Source organism: Notolepis coatsorum (assembly GCF_963971535.1).
Source record: "Notolepis coatsorum genome assembly, chromosome: 18".
Classification (NCBI taxonomy): domain Eukaryota; kingdom Metazoa; phylum Chordata; class Actinopteri; order Aulopiformes; family Paralepididae; genus Notolepis; species Notolepis coatsorum.
In genome coordinates, this window is record NC_140182.1 from 103,380,261 (window position 1) to 103,401,889 (window position 21,629).

At 46.3% G+C, this 21,629-nt stretch overlaps 1 protein-coding gene across 1 annotated transcript in view; it reads left to right on the forward strand.

Annotated features, from left to right (window-relative positions):
• Positions 1 to 3,871: 3,871 nt before the first annotated feature.
• Positions 3,872 to 21,629, forward strand: part of gal (galanin/GMAP prepropeptide) — a gene marked incomplete at both ends in the record, with an annotated part of 65,533 nt that continues 47,775 nt past the window's right edge. The window contains 2 exons of the mRNA XM_084334926.1: positions 3,872 to 3,952; positions 12,851 to 12,905. Of these exons, the coding sequence (XP_084191052.1) occupies positions 3,872 to 3,952; positions 12,851 to 12,905 (136 nt within the window). The remainder of the gene's footprint in view (positions 3,953 to 12,850; positions 12,906 to 21,629) is intronic.

Sequence of the window (21,629 nt, forward strand, 5' to 3'; positions counted from 1 at the left end):
TCTCTCTCCCTTATTTATTGTAATTGTCCTTGTATACTATTGCTACTTTAATTTAGTATTTTATTAACTTTTTGTTACAGCCCCCCCCCCCCCCCCCACCCCCCTTCCATCAAAAGGCCTTTGCCTTTTTAATTTAAATTTTTGCTTTTTTCCCGGCCCTATTTTGAGGGCACTCCATCCACCACCCCCCCCCCCCCCCCCTCTTCGGGGGACAACTTTATTATTTATCATACGTTTTAACTATTTACAGTACAAAATTAAATAAAAAGTGTAGAAAAATAAGAAAAATATTAAAAAAATATATGTCATTGCCCTCTCGCAAAAAAAAAAAAAAAGGCCTTTGCTTTTTGGAAAGGCTGCTTTTGTATATAAGAATTTGTTCTTACTTGCTTGCCTGGATAAATAAAGGTTAAATAAATAAATAAAATATTGGACGTTTTTGTACAATACAAGATGGGAACAGATGTAATCAAATTCACAAATTAACATTCAAATAAAGTAAGTCACGTTAAATCCAGCAAATATATCTTCTAACCTAATATTCATTGGAAATGCAATTGTTTTAAAACCATCAAATTGATTTCATATTGACATATAATTAATTATGAATACATATTTATACCATCTCTCTCTCTCTCTCTCCTTATTGTTAACTAAACTTAAAAGTAAAGGTTTTATGGGCGGTTAGGTGGCCGAGCGGAGATTGCGTTCGTCACCAACCCCGGAGCTGTGAGCTGGATTCGCCTGTTCGAGTCCAGCTCACAGCTCCGGGGTTGTCACCACCTTGGCTGGCCGTCCACACTAATACAATTGGCTGTATTAGAGGGTGGGAGAAGCTGGCGGGGTGGGTCCGGGTCGTTGTAAACAGCGACTCCTACAGTTCGGTCGGGGCGCCTGCTAAGCGCGGATAGGACTTGAGGGGGATAGTGTGATCCTCCCACACGCTACGCCCTCTCAATGAGAATCCGCGCTGCCAGGTGAAAAGAAGCGGTGATTGGCTGGACGTGTGTCGGAGGAAGCATGTGGTAGCCTCCACTCTCCCAGATGATCTGACTGTGGGGGGTAAGTGTGCAGCGACCAGGAAGGGACTGGGAATTGGCATACGACTAACATTGGGATGGGAGAAAATCGGAGGAAAATGGAGGGGGAAAAAAATCAAAAAAAAAAATAAAAAAAACGTAAAGGTTTTATGAACTGTCTGAAGTTGACCCCCTCCCCTTTAATTGGGGGACATTGAACAATCAAAAACTGAAAATCAAATCAAATCAAATTTATTTGTAAGGCCCAACAACACACGTTAATGTCCCCATGGGCCGGACGCGTGAATATTAAAGGCAACCAACTTGTGTTCAGCTTTTCGTTCAGCTTTTCTCTGATTGGCCACACGGCCAATCAATCAATCCACTAGCACACGCCCTTCGCGGCAAGAGAGACTCGAGAGACGCGGCGAGACGCGGCAGACGCGCATGCGCATGAGGCTCCCCCAGGTACTCTTGAGAGGAGCGCCCTTGTTGGTTAATGCCACTGGTGTTCTGTTGTGTGACTGTACTAAACTCTTCCACCATGCCCAGATGACCGACATTTGACATACAGTACACCTCCTATCTATGTTGGATTATGTTTGGTCATGACAAAACAATAAAAATCGCTACTGTTAGTGCCACCACCCACTTCAATGACAGAGCTCTCATATTTGCGAATGCATAAACTATATCTTAAATTATGGCGATGTGTCTAATATGGCTGTCGCGAAGTCATTGATAAGCGACAGCCATATTAGAAACATAGCCATAATTTAAGATATAGTTTATGCATTCGCAAAATATGAGCATAACTGTATGGGCTTTGTTTATACACGAGTGAATCTGGTAGTACAACGGTGCTGCTGCTGCTGGAGCTGAAGTGATGTACAGTGACGCGAAAAGCATAATAATGTTACGCTTTCTAGTTCAGCGCATTTCATAACTGTATGGGCTTTGTTATACACTAGTGAATCTGGTAGTACAACTGTGCTGCTGCTGCTGCTGCTGGAGCTGAAGTGATGTACAGTGACGCAAAACATAATAATGTTACGCTTTCTAGTTCAGCGCATTTCATAACTGTATGGGCTTTGTTTATAATTATACACTAGTGAATCTGGTAGTACAACGTGCTGCTGCTGCTGGAGCTGAAGTGATGTACAGTGACGCGAAACATAATAATGTTACGCTTCTAGTTCAGCGCATTTCATAACTGTATGGGCTTTGTTTATACACTAGTGAATCTGGTAGTACAACGGTGCTGCTGCTGAGCTGAAGTGATGTACAGTGACGCGAAACATAATAATGTTACGCTTTCTAGTTCAGCGCATTTCATAACTGTATGGGCTTTGTTTATACACTAGTGAATCTGGTAGTACAACGGTGCTGCTGCTGCTGCTGCTGGAGCTGAAGTGATGTACAGTGACGCGAAACATAATAATGTTACGCTTTCTAGTTCAGCGCATTTCATAACTGTATGGGCTTTGTTTATACACTAGTGAATCTGGTAGTACAACGGTGCTGCTGCTGCTGCTGCTGGAGCTGAAGTGATGTACAGTGACGCGAAACATAATAACGTTACGCTTTCTAGTTCAGCACATTTCATAACTGTATGGGCTTTGTTTATACACGAGTGAATCTGGTGTACAGTGACGCGAAACATAATAACGTTACGCTTTCTAGTTCAGCGCATTTCATAGCGCTCCACTGCTACCGCAGCTGAACACAAGTTGGTTGACACAAGTTGGTTGCCCGCGCTGCCGCTCGCTTGCGCTCCTTGGATTTCATTTGGGACGTGGGACGACTGCGCTTGCCTGCGCGTGGGGGCGGGGGGGCGCGGCCAATCAGAGAAAAGCCGAACACAAGTTGGTTGCCTTTAATATTCACGCGGGCCGGACACATGTTCTTTAAACAAGTCAAGAAGAAACATCACAATAGGTCAAGAACAAAACACAATAAAGTCTAAAAAAAATTAAATAAATGCAAAATAAATGCAACACTCCCAGACATACCCCACGCGAAGGTAAGGAAAAACTCACAAAAATCTAGCAATAGGAAAAAATCCACCACAGGCAATGTGGAGGAGAGAAACCTTAGAAGGGCCATTCAAGGGGGGATCTCCCTTCTTAGATGTCGGTGATAGTAGTGTTGCAGTAAAAACAGGCAAACAGTTGGTAAGCATGCACTCATGTGTGTAGTGACTAGTGAAACAGAGATAAGTGCATGCAATAGCAACTGAACATTTTGAAAGATTAAAGATCGAGCTGATAGCGGATCTCACCGTGCAGATTGATTGATTGATTGAATGAAAATGTATTAACAGATTGCAGAATGGGTACAATACAGTACGGCTCAATACACACAATTGTTAAGGGGATGCAGAACAGAGAAAGACTTTCGTCTTGTTTACATCAGGGTCCCCCATTTTCAATTCATAATGAATTGTAAGTAAGGGTGCAACTTGCTCCGTGCAATCCATTCTTTGTGGATCCAGCCCCCTGTATTTTATCACTATGAGGACGTCATAGAGATATATAGATATACCGTGTGGACGATCATAGATATATATCATATAGATTACCTTGTGTTTTATCCCCATGGAGACGATCATAGATATATATATATATATTATATAGATATACATATAGATATACAGTACCTTGTGTTTTATCCCCATGGAGATGATCATAGATATATATATTATATAGATATACATATAGATATACAGTACCTTGTGTTTTATCCCCATGGAGACGATCATAGATATATATTATATAGATATACATATAGATATACAGTACCTTGTGTTTTCATCTCTTAAAGCTGTTGTATACTGTATGTGTTGTTTGCAGATGCAGAAGTGTTTTGGAGTTTTCTGCGTGGCGCTGATATTCTGCGCCGCCTTGTCAGAGACCATCAGCCTGGTTATCGCTGTAAGCTTCACTTTCTTCCTCTTTCATATTCAGTAATTGTATGTTTTATTCCAACAGCCATCAGACTATACAGCGCATCACTGTGCCTCACTGCCCCACTGAGCACAGAGTGACAGTACAAACTCTGACATATCTTCCTGGCCTTTTTTTTTTTTTTTTTTACTTAAAGGGGAACTATTTTACTATTTCTTTCACTATTTGGGCAATTTTACACAATTCCTGTGAGTTTATGGAACACATCTGTAAGGTTTTTTTCAAAAACATTCATTGTTTTATATTTGTAATCAAGTACTCAAAAACAGAATTTTTCTACCTAAAAAAGGTTTGAGGCTGGGCTCCGCCCATACTCGGAATGCGATTTGAGAGAGAGAGAGAGAGAGAGAGAGAGAGAGAGAGAGAGACAGAGAGACAGAGAGACAGAGAGACAGGGGCCAAGCGGTCTCTCTTAATGAGTAATACAGGTGGCTGGCAGTTGGCTACAAGCATAGATGCATAGCTGGCAGTTGGCTACAAGCATAGATGCATAGCTGGCAGTTGGCAGTTGGCTACAACAAGCATAGATGGGGCGGTAGGAAAAAAAAAAGACTGTGTCTATGTGTGTTGACCATGTCAGATCCTCTGAGATGTGGACCCCCCAGGTACTTGAAGCTGCTCACCCTGTCCACGGTGGCCCCGTTTATCCTCAGATAAAGTCTTTAATCTATTGGTAAACAAACGTATTGCTGAAAATTATACACTATGACTGCTGTTGTGACATGGTTAGGATGTTTACTCTTGAATACATTTGAAAAAAAAAGATAATTATGTCAGACAGTATAGAGAGACTGATTTATGACGTGATGTCATAAATCACGGGCGGAAGAGGTTAAATATATTAGATACTTTACAAGTATTGTTTATGTACAAGATGAACAATTTTGGACCCAACACTGACCCCTGGTGGATGCCACAAGCAATGTCCAAACATTCAGATTTATAATCTCTCATCATCACAAATTGTTGCCTTTTATTTAAAGAGCTTCTCATAATACTATACTACCCCCCTGATCCCATATCATTCCAATTTCCTGATTAATATATCATGATTGATAGTATCAAAAGCTTTTTTGAGATCAATGAATACTCCGGCTACATGTTTTTATCTTTGGAATTTTTTCAACAAGTTCTATTAATGCTAGGGATGTTGACCGGTTTGATCTGAATTAGTTTATCAATGAATTTATCTAATCTGTTGTTGAAGAGTTTTTTTTTTTTTTTTTTTTTTTTTGGTCTTTTTCTCCCTCCATTTTCCTCCGATTTTTCTCCCATCCCAATGTTAGTCGTATGCCAATTCCCAGTCCCTTCCTGGTCGCTGCGCTTTACCCCCCACAGTCAGATCATTTGGGAGAGTGGAGGCTACCACGTGCTTCCTCCGACACACGTCCAGCCAATCACCGCTTCTTTTCACCTGGCAGCGCGGATTCTCATTGAGAGGGCGTAGCGTGTGGGAGGACCACACTATCCCCCTCACGTCCAATCCGCGCTTAGCAGGCGCCCCGACCGAACTGTAGGAGTCGCTGTTTACAACGACCCGGACCCACCACGCCAGCTTCTCCCACCCTCTGATACAGCCAATTGTATCAGTGCAGACGGCCAGCCAAGCTGGTGACAACCCCGGAGCTGTGAGCTGGATTCGAACAGGCGAACCAAGCTCACAGCTCCGGGGCTGGTGACGAACGCATTCTCCGCTCGACCATCTAACCGCCCGTTGAAGAGTTTTTCTAATATTTTTGAAAACTGAGGAAGTAGAGAAACAGGCCTGTAATTTGTAAGTAGTGTTTGTCTCCTGTTTTGAAGAGGTCTGACTTGTGCTATTTTTATTTGATTCGGAAATCGACCAGTTTTGAATGATAAATTGCAGATGTGCGTGAGTGGTTTTAAAATCCCATTAATGACAATTTTATTTGACTATTTTCATATCTATTTCATTACTGTCAGTAGATGTTTTGTTTTTACATCTATTAGTAGTTTCTATCATTTCATTTTCTTCTACCGCTTCCAGAAACATTGAACTAGGATTTCTTTCAATATAATTGTCATTTATAGAGTCACTGGATCGGGGATTTTCCCCTCTAATTCTGGTCCAATATTTACAAAAATCCTTCTTACATATTCTCATAATATTAGTTAAAGGGGAACTTACTATTTCTTTCACTATTTGGGCAATTTTACACAATTCCTGTTAGTCTATGGAACACATCTGTACGTTTTTTTTTTTTTTTTAAATCATTGTTTTGTATTTCTAATCAAGTACTGTAGAGCAGCAGTTTCTGCACTTCAAGATTCCAAGCTCTTTTTGGTTGGGCTCCGCCCCTACTCGCCCCTACTCGCCCCTACTGCGCTTTGAGTGACAGTCACCCACTGCACTGGCAGATACCTTTTGGGGGAGAGAGAGAGAGAGAGATAGAGATAGAGAGGGACTAATTAATTTCGCCGCAGGGGGGGGCGGGGGGGGGGGGGGGGGAGGCATAATCCCACGGACAATGAATTGGTAACTTGTTTCCAATGACAATATATACCCCCGTGAATATTATTGCATGGATCGGAATACGAGTGTGCGTGTGCGCGCTTCGAGTTGCGAGTCTGTGTGTCAAATGCAGGGGGAGAGACAGAGGAAAGATCGCTCCGTATGAGCCTCTCTCTCTCTCTCTCTCTCTCTCTCTCTCTCTCTCTCTCTCTCTCTCTCTCTCTCTCTCTCTCTCTCTCTCTCTCTCTCTCTCTCTCTCTCTCTCTCTCTCTCTCTCTCTCTCTCTCTCTATCTCTCTCTCTCTCTGTCTGTCTCTCTCTCTCTCTCCCTGTCTCTCCCTCTCTCTCTCTCTCTCCCTCTCTCTCTCTCTTTTTATCTCTTTTGGGGAAGTGAAAGTGTCTGACAGGGAAAACCACTTCCGCATTATTTCCACTCGCTCCGTTTTGGTCATTGTTGATTGTGGGCGGTGGCTACAACCACAGAAGGGGTTAGGTATGCAGATGAGAATTCTTACACGTCACAGATACGCTAAATTCAGAATGGCTTAGTTCACTGGGGGAGGACCTTGTCTCATCTGAACTGGAGGAATGCGCACAATTGAGGATTTGAGACATAGACAGTGTTGGTACAACCCCACATTGCTAGAAAACAATGCTAAACACTGGACAATGCTATTTATAAGATAGTTCCCCTTTAACTTATTTTTATATTTCTTATATTTATTTTCTGCCTATTTAGTTCTATGTTTCATAAACTCTCTATATAGTGTATTTTTCTTTTTACATGCATTCTGTAATCCCCTTGTGATCCATGGGCTGTCTGAGTGTTTATGTTTACTGCTATATTATTTTATTGGACAATGTTTATGATATATTAAGTTAAATATAGATACGAATTTTTCATATGCTTTATCAGTGTCTTCCTCTTTATATACTATCTCCCAATTTTGTAGTAGCAAATCATTTTTGAAAGCGTTCATTGATTCTTCTGTCCTCACTGGTTTAAATTGTAGTTTATTGTCCTGCTTCTTTTCTGTGTAGTTGTTGTCATAAACTGTAAAAACTGGTAAATGGTCAGTTGGTCACTGATGTCATTGATTAGTAAGCCACTCACTGTATTGTTTTCTATAATATTTGTAAACATATTGTCTATCAGAGTGGCATTAATAGATAGATATAGATACATATAGGTACTGTAGATATATGATTATCTTTCTCTCTCTATCTATGTCTCTCTCCCTCTGTCAAGTCAAGTCAAGAGTTTTATTTGTCACGGCATACAAGTATACAATGAAATGCGGGGGGTCTTGCCCGCAACGATTGTGCATAATACAATAGTAATATATAATAAGAATCCAATAGAACAACATTGTGCAATAAAACAAGTAAACAAAGTAGGGCATATCGGTATATGTACATGAGTTATTTACAGAGCATGGTAGGACATGCTAGGTCCTGTGGTAGTGCAATACACTGTTAGCTACGGATGAGGCACTGGGTCTTTATGTACACTGCTATACAATGCTATATTATACAATCTCAAGTTATACTATACTATTCTTAAAGTGACCTTTCCTTTTGTAAAGCGACCATAAGTGTGAGCGTGTGCAGCATGAGTGTGTGTGTGCTCATGTTAAAGTGGCTGCTAATGTGTGAGCGTGTACAGTAGGGCTGGGCGATATGACGATATTATATAAATATCGGGTACAGTTCATTAACGATACACTTTTTTAACGTATCGTTGATATCGTGATGTTTTGCCCTCGCGTTAGAGGATTGTGTCGCATCAATCTGGTCCACACGTTCAAACACATCCCCGCCCCCACACACACACACGCTACTGCATCAAAGTTACTTATGATTAACAAAGGCATTCGTTTTGTGGCATTAACGTTATAGTTACACGTTCAATAACATCAGCGTATTTACCCGACCATAGCTAGCATTGTTTTTGTTGGTCATTCATAGCTCAGTTCATTCCTTTGCTCAGAGCACGTACTGAATTGTACCCATTCTGCATTCTGTTAATAAAGTTTTCAATCAGACAAATGTATATAAAAGTTTTTATTATAACATTTGTTGCAGTAAAATCATTATGCCTCGTTTAGTACTCCTGCGGAGCACTGGTAGCCTACTCGTTATTAGCTCCGGTAGGTTTGTTGTGCTTCTGTCGTGTAGATCAATGGCGGACATGCCGGAAGTTAAAAACGAATACGCGCTTGCCTATTGGTGCTAAGAACAGCAGGGCGGGTGCAAGCGGTGTGACGTAATTGGCAGAATCGACTGTCAATCTAAATTATTCTGAATTAATGAAAACTTTAACAGATTGCAGAATGGGTACAGTACAGCTCAATACATACAATGCAGACCAGAGAAAGACCTCATGTTTACATCAGGGTCCCCCATTTTCAATTCATCATATTTCATATCTAAGGCTACGTTTAGACAAGCGTTTTGGGATGGAAGTCTGAACAGAAACCGCAAAAGTCGTCTTGCGGTTTCACTTATAATTTTGCGTTTAGACGAGCGTTTTGGGGTGGAATTCTCCGTTCAGACGAGGCTGTAACAACTCGAGACAACGGAGCCCCGCTGTCACACGATTGACGCATATGTCACATGACGTGCTGTGAAGACCCGCCCTACTCTGCCTCTGATTCGCAGAGTGTGAGTGGGGAATGTGATTGGACCAAAGCAGAGTCACTCACAGACAGTGGGTCCAGTCATAATAGTTGTGATAGCCGCGGGACAGATTCTTGTGTATTTAAAAGTACTGCCAATGTAGCCTTCAAGTGATCTCCGTTGATATAGTCAGACATACTTGCTTTGTTTACGTCTCGGCTACTGGCGCATGCATACCTGCTACCTGTGACGTAAGCAGTACGCGCGACCAGAGCCGTGACAACCCTTTTGTCATCGTTTTAACAGATATATACGGTTTGACAGTTTAGACGAGAGCGCAAAGGTTTTGCGTTTCTAGGAATTCCACCCTGGAAGGTAGTCTCACTTTTTTGCGGTTTCACCCCGTAAAAACGCTGTTTCCGTATAAACGAAAGGCACATCCGAATTTTTTTTTTTGCGGATTCACCTGCTAGCGTTTCCGTCTAAACGCTAATTATAATCATATAATATCTCATTGCTAAATATATGCAATATATAATCTAATAATCCAATAATCTAAATCTAATATATAATATAAAAATGCTAAATGCATGAGTATTTTGTCTTTAATGTTAGCTTGCAAACTCAAATACTGTCTTGGTAAGCCTCATAATGAATTGTTTGGGGAAAAAAAGAAAAACATTTTGATGTGTATCGTGTATCGCCGAAAGGTCAGAAAATATCGTCATATCATATTTAGGCCATATCGCCCAGCCCTAGTGTACAGTGTGTGTGTTGTGTGTGTGCTCATGTGTGCTGGTGTGTGGAGAGTTAAGTGTTCAAGGCTCTGATGGCCTGGGGGAAGAACCTGAACCGAAGCCTCTCTGTCTTAGTTGCTGGTGTTCGCAGGTGTTTGCCTGACAGGCTGGTGTTGGGGTGGTGAGGGTCTTTCATTATTCTGCAGGCTCTGGATTTGCACCTCTTGTTGTATAGGACCTGCAGGGGTGGTAGTGCAATACCCGTGGTACGCTCGGCTGAGCGCACCACTCTCTGTAGGGCCTTCTTGTCCTGTGCCGTGCTGTTTCCATACCAGGCAGTGATGTTTCCAGTCAAGATGCTTTCTACAGCTCCGGAGTAGAAGGACTGGAGTATCTTCCCAGATACTCTGAACTTCCTTAACTGTCTCAGGTGGTAGAGGCGCTGCTTCGCCTTTTTTACGACTGAGTCTATGTGTGTTGTCCATGTCATATCCTCTGAGATGTGGACCCCCAGGTACTTGAAGCTGCTCACCCTGTCTTATCCTCAGTGGTGTGTGTGTCCCCTGCTGTCTCCTCCTAAAATCCACGATCAGCCCCTTGGTTTTACCAATGTTCAGGAGCAGGCTGTTGTCCTGGCACCAGCGTTCCAGTAGCTCAACCTCCTCCCGGTAGGCCTTCTCGTCGTTGTCCGAGATCAGCCCCAACACCACTGTGTCGTCCGCAAACTTCACTATGGAGTTGGAGCTGAACTTGGCCACACAGTCATGTGTGTATAGTGAGTACAGCAGGGGGCTCAGAACACAGCCCTGGGGGGACCCAATGCTCAGGGTGATGGTGTTGGAGGTCTGACCCCCCACCCTGACCGCCTGGGGCCTTTCACTCAGAAAGTCCAGTATCCAGGCGCTCAGAGCGGAGCTCAGACCCAGCTCGATCAGCTTGTCCACCAGTCTGGTGGGGACTATGGTGTTGAACACTGAGCTGTAGTCAATGAACAACAGTCTCACAGAGCCCCCCTTCTGGCGGTCTAGGTGAGAGAGGGTGCTGTGCAGTACTTGGGAGACCGCATCATCAGTGGACCTGTTTGGCCTGTATGCAAATTGCATAGGGTCCATATCACTGGGGAGGGAGGCACAAATGTGATCCTTGACCAGCCTCTCAAAACATTTCATGGCCACAGAGGTGAGTGCCACCAGTCTGTAGTCATTGAGACCTGTTTTGGAGGATTTCTTTGGTACCGGGATAATGGTAGACATCTTGAAGCAGGCAGGGACCACTGACTCCGCCAGGGATAGATTAAATATGGTGGTGAACACAGGGGCTAGCTGGTTAGCACAGGACTGTTATTCCATCTGGGCCAGCAGCCTTTCTGGTGATCACCTGCATAAATGCTCTTCTCACACTGTGTTCCGTCAATGAGAGAGTGCTCCCGCCCCCCCGCGTTTGCCCCCCCCCCCCCCCACAACAGCCGGCGCGCCAGTGACGTCACTAGCCGGTGAGCTAGCGTTGCTACTGTTTGCACCAAACCGAGTTGAGTTGGTCCACGAGAGAGGCGTCGTCGCTCCCCATTGAGGGGGCGCTGACTTTGTAGTCAGTTATCATCCTCAGTCCCCACCATAAGCCTCTTGTGTCATTCTGTGCCATTTGTGCCTCCATTTTGTCAGCATACGTCCTTTTGGCAAGTTTAACAGCCTTGCACAGAGTGTAGACTGTTGTCTTGTACTCTTCCATGTTTCCTGTCTTTCTGCCCAGGTAATAAGCAGTGGTGCGAGTTTTCAGAGCTGCTCTGATAGTACTGTCCACCCACGGTTTCTGGTTTCTGGTTCAGGAACACCCTCGCCTTCTTTGTGGGGACGATACTATGAGCTAGGGTTGCTATGAAGCTAACAACAGTATCTGCGAACTTGCTGACGTCACTGGCGCTTCCTTGGAACATTCCCCAGTCTACGTCCTATAGAGCGTCCTGAAGCGTGGCCTCTGATTGGTCGGACCATCTCTTTACCTCACGTGACACGACGGCGGCACGTGATCTCTGTCTGTAAGCAGGAATCAGGAAAATGGATTCATGATCCGATGTGCTTGTAGCCCCCGCTAGTGGCGGAGCCGGTACAGCCTTGTAGCCGGCTCTGAATGGGGTGTAACAATGATCCAGCGTATTTCCTCCTCTGGTGGAGCAGGCGATGTGCTGAAAAAAGGATGGCATCACTTTCTTCAGATTCGCCTGGTTGAAATCACCGGCTACGATCATGGCTGCGTCTGGGTGTTTTATCTGATGGATGTTGAGATGCCCCTGTAGCTCCGCCAGGGCCCTGACGGTGTTCGCTTGGGGAGGGATGTACACCGCAGTCATGATGATTGCGGTAAACTCTCGGGGAAGATGAAAGGGACAGCATTGAATGGCCAGATGTTCCAGGTCCGGCGAGCATGAACTGGAGAGTATCTTGATCTCCTTTGGGCTTACCCAGCCATTGTTTGTAAGAAGACAGACACATGCTCTTCCCGGAGGCTTCTGTACGGTCCGCTCGGAAGACGGTGAAGGATTCCGAGGGAGAGACGCTGTGGTCCGGAGTCGCTGGAGCACATGATGTTACAGTCCCTCACCTCTCGCTGGAATCGGACCCTCGCCCGTAAATCGTCCATATTACCCTCTAGCGAACGTGCATTTGCCAGAAAGATGGATGGGATCGCCGGACGGTAAGCAGATCTTTTTAACCTTAATCTGATTCCGCTTCTCCTACCCCTGTGTTTCTTCCTGCCGCCGCTTTTGTCTTTGTCCCGTCTGATCTCCGATGGCCAATCTTGGCATAAAGTGTCTCTAAACTCCTCTTTAAGTCCGGAGTTTAGGTCAATAAGTATGACGTCCCCGCCAGTGTAGTTTCCATAAAAAAAGTAGTAAAAATAAACATAATGACTAAAAGTAAGCACAATCGTTGCGGAGCAAAACCAATGGCGACTAACCTGAGCCGCGCCATAGTAATCTCTCTCTCTTTCTCTCTCTCTCCCTCTCTCTCTCTCTCTCTCTATGTCTCTCTCTCTCTAGGCTAAGGAGAAGAGAGGATGGACTCTGAACAGTGCAGGCTACCTGCTGGGGCCCCGTAAGTCCCCCCCCCCCCTCCCTGGCAGGTTTAGCTGCTTACACAACATGTGTGTGTGTGTGTGTGTGTGTGTGTGTGTGTGTGTGTGTGTGTGTGTGTGTGTGTGTGTGTGTGTGTGTGTGTGTGTGTGTGTGTGTGTGTGTGTGTGTGTGTGTGTGTGTGTGTGTGTGTGTGTGTGTGTGTGTGTGTGTGTGTGTGCGTGCGTGCGCGTGTGTGTGTGTATGTGTGTGTGTGCATGCCTACATGCCCGTGTGCGTGTGTGTGTGTGTCTGTGCATGCCTACATGCCTGTGTGTGTGTTTGTGTGTGTGTGTGCGTGTGTGTGTGTGTGTGTGTGTGTGTGTGTGTGTGTGTGTGTGTGTGTGTGTGTGTGTGTGTGTGTGTGTGTGTGTGTGTGTGTGTGTGTGTGTGTGTGTGTGTGTGTGTGTGTGTGTGTGTGTGTGTGTGTGTGTGTGTGTGCATGCCTACATGCCTGTGTGTGTGTTGAGCCTGGGTAAAGGGAGTTGATTGATCCTGTGTTGCAGGTCGTATTGATCAGCTATTAACCTTAAAGGAAAGTCCCCGGACCCGGGGCCGAGAGCAGCCACTCAGCCAATGTAAGACTGACACACAGCGCCCCCTGCAGGGCATTGGTGATACAGCATGGAATTGCTGCGTGTCACCATGTTGTCACTGCTGTACACTGGCTCTGTCCCTACTTCCTGTTTACTGTTTCCACTTCCTGCATCAACTTCCTGTTTACTGTCTCCACTTCCTGTCTCCGGTGTAGGGTAAAATCTCAAACCTACTTCCCAGTGGATAGACTAACATGATAAACTAACCATCATTTTTATATAAAGTTCATGTTTACATTTCAAAACGATAACGTCAACCTGCGGTCATGTGTACATTATCATCTACTGCCTTTTCAATTACAAATGTACTTTCTTGCTAGAGAAGCTATCGTCAGCTAGTAACCATTAGCTAGTAACCATTAGCTAGTGAGCGTCAGCCACCTTGGCTAACTAGCAATGTACAATGCTAAGCTAATCAAGTTGACAAACTGAAACTATATGCAGTGTAAATGGTTGTATATGTTATGAAGTAATTGTACATACGACAACAGGTTGATGTTATGTTGTTTTGAAATGCAAATATGAACATACGGTTATCCTATAACCATAGTTATATGAGTATAGCGAGCGCTCTGCTCGTAGAGGAACCTTATCCCTTTCAATCTAATTCTGAATAAAATGTCTCCACACGTACACACCCATCCACCTGGCCACACCCACATCCACTCCTCTACATAAGTGGGTACGTGGCCATACTAACAGCTCCTTCCCAAGTCTTTCACCACCGAAAGCAAAGACCACGGGGTCCTCAGTGAGTCCGAGCAGAGCGCTCGCTATACTCATATAACTATGGTTATAGGATAACCATATGTTATATTATCGTATAGCTTACGCTCTGCTAGTAGTGGAACACAGGAGCTGAGCAGAGCGGAAGCTCGACAAATGTACCCGCTGAGGCCCCCCACAACCATCAGAACCGGGCAGGACCCGAGCCCCCGGACCCCCCTAGAGGGGGACAGGAGGGAATCGGATCCGACTGTGCGAAGAGGGTTTAGCAACTCAGAAGCACAGGGTGAGCAGATCGTGGGACTTACCTTCACACAGAAGAACCCGCGACTACACAGGCGCGCATCCCACATGCCACTAGGGAACGAAAGGGAAGAAAAAAAAACTGTTACTGTCCCTAACATCACAGGGTCAAGATCAAGAACCCAACCCTGTGGCAAGGCCGTAGCAGTGGAGCGCGAAGGAGGACCCAGCCCCAGGAACAGCCTGAGGGTCAGGACCCCCCGGAAAGGGGGCCTGGTGAGGCCAACGATGCCGCAGCATCGAGACCCCACCAGATGGTCACTAGTGACACCACCCCCCACATCACCAGCGTATCGGACAGGGCCCAATCCAAGAGCAGGCCCTTCCCCCCTACAGCACGCCGCCCAGAAGCACTCCACAGAGGCTACACCCCCACAGCGGGACCAGGCAGCGCACCCGGGAGACTACCCCCAAAGAGGTTGATCCCTCAATCCTGGCAACAGGTCAAAAGTATAACTCGACCTGTGCCCGGAGCACTGCGGACTAGACAGGCGCCTAAGGGGTCTACTGAGAACAGCACCCCGGCGGAAGGGGCGTTCGGTATGCTGTGCACCATGTCGCAGTCTCCACAAAAACCCAACCCCCTAGAGAGGCCGAGGCAGAGAAGGCTGACATGATTGACATACGTCATAAAAAGTGCTGGGGCACACTCGCAGGAAAAGGGGTCAAGCCCGGCCTAACCCGAGAGTTGACTCCGCTATCAACACACCGGGGAACCAACCACCTCCCTATGTTTAGTTTAACAGGAGGCGGTTGTTCCCTTAACCCCGCCAAGAAAAACTCTGAAACACAACTGCGCGTATACACCGGCTATACAGCAGTACAAGCGTTTCAGTTTTCAAGAAGGGGTTAACCCAGACCAACAGGTCGACGAGAACGAGTCCGGACCTGGGCCCGGCGGACCGGGACGTACACAGGAATGCCAGAAGGGTACAATAGAACCACCTTGACAGCCCCCTCCCAGCCCCGCCAAGCAGGGGAAGAGAGGGGCGAAAAAGAATAGAGAAGGACCAGGCTCCTTAGCACAGCGCAAGGTACAACACAATATGGACCAAGCAACAGTGAAGGATAACACGCAGTGACACAACCACGAACACACCGCCATAACATCAAACCCTGCGACGCCCAGGCCAACCCGGCATTTTCCCCCCGAAAAAGAACAAAGTCCTTCAGGGTACCAGAACAGCAGATCTGCGCCCCGGCGGACAACGGGTTAACTGACCTGGTCCGGCGCAACCAGAACCAGTCCCGTGTCCTAATCACGCCACCATCCCCAGTCCTAAGAGGGGGGTAGGTACGCGTGTCGATCTAAAACATCACAGAGGGCGCCACAAAGACGGTCAGAACATAAAAGCACCACATCCGGTGGCCCACCCCAAGGGCGTGAGACCCCTCCGCCAATGCTTTGATATATTCTGTCATCTCCCCCCAGAGATGAACGAGAATTCGTCGAGACTAACCTAGTACACTGGCGCTCGGAAGAGATAAAATATTATCCTAGTTGCTCCATAAAAACGCCATTTCCATGATGAGCAACCAAGGCGCGCCAGCCCATGCGTGGTTCCACACAGAAGCACCCAGGGCCAGCACTATGTACACGTCGAGACCTTGGCCAAGAGACACAGATATGGGTCCCATATGACGCATCTGAGGGAAAACACCCCTGTCAACCCTGCTATGTATAAAAGAGAGGAAACAGGGAATCCCCAGAGAGACCTCCCACGTGAGTAATAATTGAAAAGATATATGTAACATTGAGCTACGTGACCAAAAGCTCAATACATATGTAACAGAGCGCAGAGCAGAAAACAAGTTTCCACGCACCGCATAACTCAATCTTGACAATAACAGCGGTCCAACATGGAGCCTGAAAACATTTAAACGCGCCCAGTGACGTATTCTATGGCGGGGGGAATTCCGTGACCCACCTGCCCAAATATGGCGTGGGACCAGGGAACTCCCCCCCCCCCCCCTCTCCCAACCCTGTGACACGCTGACCCAACAGCGTGACAGGAAGACCGAAGAACAGGATGTCCAACCCCCTGGCCAATCAGAAAAAAGGGGGGCAGGGTTTATCAGTTCACCCCTTTGTTACCCCATACTGCGGATACGATGAAAACAAACAAGCAGCGATGATACCAGTTTACCTAGCATGCTACATGAAAAAGCGTATATCCACTAGGTTAAGCTCAACCATCTGCACGCCAGCCACAGACGATAAACTTGTTTGCAAACATGTTTTTATATACAAGGCTTTAGGCTCATATGCGAACACATCACCCGTGTTTATGTACTTCACCAAGTAAAGAGAAAACACAGACGTTTAAAGAGAGGGTCAAGACCTCGGTACAAGCTACATATATGATTACTTCTGTAGGCTAACACTCTAACCTGGTTGTGGACTCTATGCCATGTTTCCCCATACGTAACAGAATACACACAACCCCCTCAGATAAAAAAAGGTAAAGTTCACTCTTACTACTGCAAGAAGAACACAGTCTTCTTCATGATGAGGGAAGACAAGTCTTTCGACCGAGTGCTAGCCACAGGCCTTGCTAAGCACACATATATATAGCGACCAGAACAATTTACAAGAAAACTGTCCTACTCTCTAAAAACACACAACCCCACAGGAAGGTGAGGGTTTATACATCGTATCCCCAATATAAAGTGAATAAACACACAGTTTGTAACAAAAAACAGTCCCTCACCAGGAGGGACCTTTTATTTAGTAACAAAAATTATATTTTGGGGAGGGGAAGGGGACAGGGGTAAACAGGGGAGTCAATAGCGGCGCCTGCCGCATGCAGCGCGGTGTTTGCCCCCACGGGGAGCCGGCCCGGAGGAACGGTTCTGGGAAGCCTGGTCACGTCGATCCCTACCGTTACCTCCGGGAGTGGTGAGGCTGGCTGCGGCAGACGAGGCACTCTCTCCACTCCTGGCCTTCTTCGCCGAAGGTCCAGTAGCGGCGACAGTGGTGGCGGAGGCCATGGTCGCTGTCCTCTGCCGGCGTTGCTTTTTCCGGCCATCACCGGTGGCATCGGGTCGGGGGAAATGGGGTTGGAGCACAGAGCGCTCCTCCTCCATCTCTCTGCAGGCTGCCGTCATCTGCTGCATGGCCGACCCAAATAGCCCAGCATCGGAGAGGGGGGCCGTGAGCAGGGGAATCCTCTTCTGTTCCGGCACCCACGCCTGCTCCAGCCAAAGGTGGCGCTGGGATAGAGTGGCCAGGGCGCGCTCCTTCCCGGCGGCTATCGCCTGCAGCTGGGTAAGGTGCAGGATGGCTCCAGCCGCCTGGGCGTGAAGATATTGCTGATGGTCATCCAATACCGACCCGCCCGCCATCATCCCCGACATGTAGCGCGCTAGCTGCACGATGTTGGAAGTCGCAGCTAGGCTTTGAGTCACGGCGATGTACACCTGGTCACTCCAATTAGCCATCTGCCTAGCCGATTTCCCTTGGGGAACCGGCTTACGCAACGGCTCCAACACCATTTCGGGACAAAGTATGGATGCCATCGGGCTATCAAGCCGAGGCACCCCGTCCTTTAGCCCCTGGACCAAACCCGCCACCCGCGTAACTGGCACGTAGGCGGGGGTAAGGCCAGTGATGCGGGAGATTACCTGTCCCTGTTTCACGTAGGCCTCCATTGATGGGAAGAATGGGCAGACAATGCCCGTCTCTCTCACAGGACGACGTTGCCAGAGATTACCTATCATGTCATCAGGAACAGGTGCAGGCAGAGGCTGTGGCAACGCCACGCCATTAGCGGCTGCGGCGGCCGCCATGAGCTCGGGGAACAAGGCAAGCAACTCCCCTTGCGTACCTCCCTCCACGTCACTCGCGTCCCTCACGTAGGGGATGCTGCCATGTCGGGTGCCACCATCCGACGCGGCAGATAGCTGGGCATCTTGTCTCAGGGTCGGAGGTTCTAACCCAACACCGGAGAACAAGGGACCCCAAGGAGACGCAACACTCCCTGCCACACCCCGAGGGGGAGAATGATACGTCTCCACTGGGGCATCAAACAAGAGAGCTCTCGCCCCCTCCATATGATCCTCAGTCTCCATCGGAAATGGAGACGAGGCAAGAGAACTCTCGTCCGGCTCCAGCACAAGCTCAAAGCCGTTCACCCCTGCAGCTCGCCGCCCTACGACGAGAGCGAGCAGAGGCGAAGAGTCTGCGTCGCAAATCCCCAGCCGACTGTCCACTGGTGGGGGAACCAGGGCCGGAACCAGGCCATCTCACGGGAGATGGAGGCTCAACGGCCCCTCGGAGAGGCAGACTCACCACCGTGCGCCGCCCGGGCGTATCCGACTGCCACGACGGCGGAGTCAGAGACGCCCCACAACGCACGGAGGACGCGGCAATGGTGAAGCGCTGGTGAAGGGTGACGTTGCGAGCGTCCAAACCCTCCGAAGGTGTAAACATTATGTCTTAGCTTTTCTCGTAAATTGGCGAGAGAGAGAAAAATAAGATACAATGTCCACGTAGCTCCTTTCCAACAACTATTTCGGCACTAAACTCAAGTGGTGTATACAGACACTTGTCGTGGTGAAAATAGGGAAGGAGCTTTTAGAATGGCGACGTCCCCACTTATGTAGAGGAGCGGATGTGGGTGTGGCCAGGCGGATGGGTGTGTACATGTGGAGAAATTTTATTCAGAATTAGATTGAAAGGGATAAGGTTCCACTAAGAGCAGAGCGTAAGCTATACGATAGTATAACTGTATATACTGGTTAGTTTATCACATTAGTTTCATGGGTAAGAACAGATTTTACGAGGCACCACTCAGTCTATACTTACTATTATCGTCTCTTCCTGCCCTCAGTCTCTATTTCTGGTTATTGTCTTTACTTTCTTCCTCTGTCTCTTCTTCCTGTTATTGTCTCTACTTCCTACCTCTGTCTCTAACTTCCTGTTATTGTCTCTACTTCCTGCCTCTGTCTCTACTTCCTGCCTCTGTCTCTACTTCCTGTTATTGTCTGTACTTCCTGTTATTGTTAGTGGAGGGTTATAGTAGAGGGTTAGGGTTAGTAGAGGCAGGGGTGTAAAAAGTACCCAGAAAAGAAAGTATGGGTACCGTCTCAAAATCTTACTTAAGTAAAAGTCAGAGTATCTAGCTAAGTTTCTACTTTTAAATGTAATAATAATAATAATGCAGGACTTTGGAGAAGTCTTGGCATGCAGTGACACACATGCGATGGGCGGCACACACAGGAACACACACACAGACATGCAATTGTTGGGTCGTCGATGCGATTGATTCCCTGCACTTGACCCATCCCATCGTCCTTCACCCCAAGGGCAGCCGGGAGCAGATAGGGGCTTCGGCGTGGGGCCGCGCCCCAGGGACCAATCCAAGTGCCGTCTCCGTCTGGGACGCGACAGCGTTAGCGATCTGTTGTTCTTCATGTTTTTCCTTTGGGTTTCTCTTATCGGGGGGAGGGGGGGACCCTTGCAAGCACATGGAGAACATGCAAACTCCACACAGAAAGGCCCGGGAGATCCCCCACCTGGGTACCTGGCAACGCGGCAACCTGGTCCCCAAGCGGGAATCGAACCCTGGACCTTCTTGCTGTGAGGCGACAGTGTTAACCACTACACCCCGTGCCACCAGTGTACTTAAGTACTTAAATGTACTCATGTACATGCGTGACTCTTTATATGTAATGCATCATATTTGACTAAAGAGTTCAAACTGAGGGCGATGTATTGAGGGGATGGCAGGGTGAGAGGCACATGTTAAGCACTGCTTCAGATAACAAGGGTTCCACCTTAACGAGCCCCTTAACGAGCCCCTCACAAGCCTCCTAATCACCCCCAACACATTACAGTATTATAATATAGAATCTGATTACAAAAACACTGGCTGTCATCTGTTACATACAGTCAGATTCTTCTAGTTTTTATTTCTATTTCAGTTCAATTAACTGCAACTTCTTTTCACACCTCGTTTTAGTTTTCATGTTTTCATAGTTTTAGTGAACTATAATAACCTTGGTTGGAAAAATACCTTTATATTGTGGGATTCTAGACATTCAAACATCATCTAGATTGAGACATTCTAGACACTGACTTCATCTAGATTGAGACATTCAAACATCATCTAGATTGAGACATTCTAGACGTTAACCTGAAGTGTCCTTGAGCGAGACACTTAACCCCTGACTGCTTCTATCAAACTGTCTCTTCTATCAAACTGTCTCTTCTATCAAACTGTCTTCTATCAAACTGTCTTCTATCAAACTGTCTTCTATCAGACTGTCTCTTCTATCAAACTGTCTTCTATCAAACTGTCTTCTATCAAACTGTCTCTTCTATCAAACTGTCTTCTATCAAACTGTCTTCTATCAAACTGTCTCTTCTATCAAACTGTCTCTTCTATCAAACTGTCTTCTATCAGACTGTCTCTTCTATCAAACTGTCTTCTATCAAACTGTCTCTTCTATCAAACTGTCTTCTATCAAACTGTCTCTTCTATCAAAATGTCTTCTATCAGACTGTCTCTTCTATCAAACTGTCTTCTATCAAACTGTCTCTTCTATCATACTGTCTCTTCTATCAAACTGTCTCTTCTATCAAACTGTCTCTTCTATCAAACTGTCTCTTCTATCAGACTGTCTCTTCTATCAAACTGTCTTCTATCAAACTGTCTCTTCTATCAAACTGTCTTCTATCAAACTGTCTCTTATATCAAACTGTCTCTTCTATCAAACTGTCTTCTATCAAACTGTCTTCTATCAAACTGTCTCTTCTATCAAACTGTCTCTTCTATCAAACTGTCTCTTCTATCAAACTGTCTTCTATCAAACTGTCTTCTATCAAACTGTCTCTTCTATCAAACTGTCTCTTCTATCAAACTGTATTTTCTATCAGACTGTCTCTTCTATCAAACTGTCTTCTATCAAACTGTCTTCTATCAAACTGTATTTTCTATCAAACTGTCTCTTCTATCAAACTGTCTTCTATCAAACTGTCTCTTATATCAAACTGTCTCTTCTATCAAACTGTCTTCTATCAAACTGTCTTCTATCAAACTGTCTCTTCTATCAAACTGTCTCTTCTATCAAACTGTCTC